The sequence below is a fragment of the Boleophthalmus pectinirostris genome, unplaced genomic scaffold (genome assembly GCF_026225935.1).
Source record: "Boleophthalmus pectinirostris isolate CB_2022bp ecotype Guang Dong unplaced genomic scaffold, ASM2622593v1 HiC_scaffold_18, whole genome shotgun sequence".
Classification (NCBI taxonomy): domain Eukaryota; kingdom Metazoa; phylum Chordata; class Actinopteri; order Gobiiformes; family Gobiidae; genus Boleophthalmus; species Boleophthalmus pectinirostris.
Window position 1 is genome coordinate 44,313,406 of NW_026571133.1, and position 5,207 is coordinate 44,318,612.

Consider the following 5,207-nt stretch of genomic DNA (forward strand, 5'->3'; position numbering starts at 1 on the left):
CCTCTTAGACCTCAACACCATCAACCGCACCGTCCTCCTCCACTGTCTACAGCGCATCTGCATCTTCCGCACTGCACTCTCCTGGTTCTCCTCCTACCTCTCTGACCGTCACCATTACGTCTCCATAAACAACTCCAAATCCCACTCCTCCCCTGTCACCACTGGTGTTCCCCAAGGCTTGGGGCTTGGCCCCCTCCTCTTCATCATCTACATGCTTCCTCTCGGCCACATCATTCACCACTATGGACTAAATTTCCACTGTTACGCCGATGACACTCAGGTTTACCAGATCCATCTCCCCAGTCATTCTCTTCATCATTATGAACTGCCTGTCGGACCACAACTTCCTCAAACTATACAGCAATAAAACAGAACTACTCATCACTGGACCCAAAGCTCTCCTCCCCTCTGCTCAGAACATCTCCCTCATCATCGATGGTCACACCGTTACCCCCTCTCCATCAGTACACAATCTTGGTATCATCACGGACCCTACCTTCTCATTCAGAGCCCACATCAGCCACATCACCAAAACATTTTTTTTCCGCCTTCGCAACATCACCCCTCTCCGCCCCTCCCCCTCTCAGCCACCCGCAACTATTGTAATAGCTTCTGTATGCTCTCCCCTCCACCCACCTCCAAAAACTGCAATACATCCAGAACTCTGCTCTCTGCCTTCACTTTCCAGGCTCTCTCCAGCTCTTCCTTGAGCCCCTGGTATTTCTCTAGTTTCTCGTGTTCCTTTTTCCTGATATTACCATCGCTTGGTGTTGTAATGTCCACCACCACGGCTCTGCTCTGTTTCTTATCCAGCATCACTATGTCTGGTTGGTCCATCACCATCATCCTGTCAGTCTGTATCTGGAAGTCCCACAGGATCTTGGCTCAGTCTTTCTCCATAACCTTGATCCTGGGGTCTCCAGCCTGTACTCTGCACAGATGTTTCTGTACACTAGGCCCGCCACTTGGTTATGTCGCTCCATGTTTGTTTCCCTGCAGCATCTTACACCCTGCAGTTCTGTGCTGGACTGTCTCAGGAGCCTCTTTGCACAGCCTACACCGTGGGTCTTGTCTGGTGTGGTAGATCTGTATTATTCTATATATTCTCTCTGTACCTGCTGGCTGGACTGGAGCTGAACACTGTGGTGACGTCACACTCCCTCAGTGCACTTCTTTACACTGTTTATGTTTGGACCCAGAAGTGACATCATCACTTAACAATACCATATTGATTCTGTGCAGAGACTCCACCCTCAGAGGAATGCATCTATGTCCATGATGGTATGTTTACCAGTTACTATGGTGACACAATACACACATAAAAATAAATACATAAATAAATAAATAAATGGTCTGAAACTCAAGAAATATATGTAACATTTATTTACATATTTAAATGGCCCTTATTACGCTATTTTCTGATCTATGTTCGTTTCCTCATTAAAAACATATTTGGAGTTGTGGTTTGTTTCATTCACACACATTTAACACATAAATCCTGCAGATATAGGAGTTCTTCTCTCAGACACTCCTGTTCCACCTTGTGACATCATGCAGTAATACAGGTAGTGCTTGATTGTTGATTGACACACCTTCAATAGAATCATTTGGATAATCTCTACTGAACTAAAGGTAAAAGGAGCTGTTCACTTGAAGAATCACAAGGTGGAAAAGAGCGTTTTGAGCTTTGAGGGACGTAGACAGACTAATAATAGAAGGTTATTCAAACCTGTGTGCCAAAAGTCAATGTTGTGTAATATTGGAGCTTTTAGACATTTTTGGGAGCCAGTGATCAGAACATTCACTGTCCTGCTCAAGTGTTTGATGTGCCTGTAATTTTCATCTTTCCAAATAAATCTCTATGAATATCTTTTCTGTATTAAACCTTACACATGCTGCTGCTGCTCGTGTGATTGTCAGAGAAACAAAACATACATTTTACATTTGATGTACATGGAACCACCTGCAGCCACGGTCACATACAACAAAGTTTTAAGAGTCTGTCTGTCAAGAGCAGACCTGGGCATTGTCCAGCTCCGGGGCCACATTCGGTCAACTGACCGGCCCATTTAAGATCATTTGGAATTACAAAATAAACATAGTTTATAATTTGACCCCATGCATGGACTAGAGCTGCATTGCTTTTATTTTTTAGAGGTGTTTTTTTAATAAGGCAGCCTCACTTTTTCATTGCTTAGTCATAACAAACTCTTACCAGTCTGACCAGCTCATCAAAAGCTTTGTATAAAGAAATACAGTTAATATTATGCAGAATTGAGTTTAGCATTTTGGCCCTCCACAATATGTTTTGTTTCTCTGAAAAAAGAATTGCCCACCTCTGATCAAGATCTACTACAAGATCCATTTCCTCTCTCACTCTTATCAAGTGTTACACCTGACGGGGCATCAGGTGTATTCAGATATGATGCACTCACCTCATCCTCAGAAAAGCGGTCTTTGAGGTCAGCATCATTGAAGAACCTCTTGAAGAACGTCATGCTGCTTTCTGGACGTGACAGTCAAGTAAAAACGTCTCTCCAAAAAAGAGTGGAGTTTGTATGTTGTGTGAGGGAGCACTGACTTTTCAGGAATCTCAGGTGTGTGTGTGGAAGCTGTGAGGTGAAATAAAGGGACCACACCCCTCAGTGTGAGGTGGCTTCACCCTCTGTCTCAGGTGTGGGTGCAGCTACATACCTGAGCAGATGGACCGGTTCAGCCAGGTCAGCCTGGTTCAGCCTGTCTCAGATGGATCTCTCATCTGAACTGCCAAATGAAAATATTATTTACATCAGTTTGTTACTAATATTGAACCTCATAGACCAGGATTATTTTCACAGAAGGAAAAGTCCTCAGGGCAAATTTGAGGAAAAGTTGGTCAACCTTTTTTTTTTTTTTTTTTTCATAATTTGACTGTGCTGATTCTGAATATTTTGTTTAACAACCTGGATAGGTCTTCTAATTTCCATATTAATATGCATATTAATATGGGTCTTATTTTTCCCAATAAAATCAATAAAACCAAATAGCACTGGTCTCAAAATTCATATCTGAGTGTTAAAATAGTGCAGGAGCCATAATCTGATGTTTTCTTAACATATTTTATGGAATCAAGGTAAGAAAACAAGTTAGAGCAGGAGTCATAATCTGATGTTTTTCTTTAGAAACATTAAGGTTTTTGTCAACATATCTGAGTGAAGCTGGAGGGTCACATTACTTACTCTTTAAGCATTTAGAGGGGATTGGAACACATGCAAGACTCCTTTTTATTGAGTTTTCATCTGCGTTCAACACAATCCAACCGCATATTCTTTCCGAAAGGCTTTTAGAACATTTTCGTCTTGATTTTAATATTGTCGGGTGGATTTTTGATTTTTTTAATCTAGAGAACACAGAGACTAAGGGTCAGTGGGCTCCTTTCTGACCAGTTGGTGTCATCAACAGATTCACTGCAGGGATGTGTTCTCTCATCCCTGCTGTTCATACTCTACACCAATAAGTGTCAGAGCACCTGTGGGAATAGAACAATAATAACAATAACCAACATGGACCAATTGTTGAAGACTTTGTAAAATGGTGTGAAGAGTCACATCTGCACCTAAATATGTCCAAAACAAAGGATATGATGATTAACTTTCAAAAGCGAGCGCCTCAGTCTGATGTCAGAGAGATAAAGGGGCAGTCAGTTGAGTGTGTGGACTCCTAGGAGGAGCTTGGAACACTCATTGAGTCTAATTTGAGTTTTGACAATAATTGTGCTGCTGTGTGTAAAAGAGGCACCAGCACCTTTATTGTCTGAGAAAGTTTTCCTTTTACCATGTAGACAGATGATGACACTGTTTTATAAAACATTTATGGAATCAGTTTGAACGTTTTCATTGGTCTCATGGTTTGGGAGCGTCTCTGCTAAAAACAAGAACTCCCTGAATCAGTTGGTAAAATGGGCCAGTGAGGTGATTATTCATCCTCAGAGCCGCTGGACTCTCTGGACTCAAGACATTTACAGACCATGGCTCAAAGGATTTTAAAAGATGAGCAACATCCACTAAACTCAGAGTTTCATCTGCTTCCCTCTGGTCAGAGACTTTTAGTCCCAAGATCTAGAACGAACCGTTTTAAAAGGAGCTTCATTCTAGCCACTATCGTACTTATGAATAAACTGTAATCTATTTAACTATCAATTTTAGTATGTTTGTCTTGGAAAAATCGTGTGTTTTTTATATATTTAATATTTATTGTGACTTTAGTCAAGTGTGATGAATGAATTTAACTCATTATTTATGGAACAAAACCATTCTGCACTGGAGCACTGTAACACTTGATTTTGTAACTTTGTTTTATACGTGTTTGTCGATGATGATGATGTGGATGTGAACTGTGGGTCCTGCCTCTCAAATCTGCCAAAGAACTTTATCTACAGGTACAAATAAAGCGACCTGACCTGAACTGACCTGCACCACTGACAGAAAATCATCTTCCATGTCAGGCCTACACATAGGTTTAGAATCCTCATCATCCTCATCATCCTCATCATCATCCTCATCATCCTCATCATCCATTCCTTTATTCAATAATTCAGACACTATGCACAAATTCATTTGGCAGTTTGTAGTTTTACAAATTCATAAAAGTCAGTGACATGAGGCTCCTTCTTTGAACATCAATATTCGACTGAGAAATGAGTGTGGGATTTCAACACCTTCTTTGGCAGCGAGTTCTGTAGTTTGGGATTATTTTGATCTCATAAAACCAAATAAGATATAATGCAGTTTATGGCATACATTTTATGTTCCTCTGTTTGATTTGCATTTTTTATTTTGAAGTGGGTCTCAAAATTACAGTTGCTTGTAGGTGCAGTGTTTGCTCTGCATACAAGAGTTGTCTTACAACAACAACACATCATCTATGCTGAGACACTTGTGTGCCAGGCATAATGACAATCAAACCCACCAAACCAGTGACTCTGTCAACACTGGAAATTCTCACAGTAAGTTAAATATATTTGTATATATACTGTATATATGTATGTGTGTGTGTCTATTTATTGTAGATGTTGTGTATCATATTCATATAGTAACCTTTCTCCCACACAGTGTCCAGAAAACAGATAATGAATGAGGCCTTAGTGGATATGATAGTTAAAGCCTTTTTCTATCGTTGAGGATGAAGGGCTCCAAAATGTTATTAAAATCCTGGGCCCATCATACTCC

At 40.7% G+C, this 5,207-nt stretch overlaps 1 protein-coding gene across 1 annotated transcript in view; it reads right to left on the reverse strand.

Annotated features, from left to right (window-relative positions):
- LOC110159915 (annexin A1-like) overlaps positions 1-2,624 on the reverse strand; it is a 13,021-nt gene extending 10,397 nt beyond the window's left edge. Inside the window, exon 1 of the mRNA XM_020924511.2 lies at positions 2,436-2,624. Coding sequence (XP_020780170.1) covers positions 2,436-2,498 — 63 coding nt within the window. The 5' untranslated portion in view covers positions 2,499-2,624. The remainder of the gene's footprint in view (positions 1-2,435) is intronic.
- Between the last annotated feature and the right edge of the window lie 2,583 nt (positions 2,625-5,207).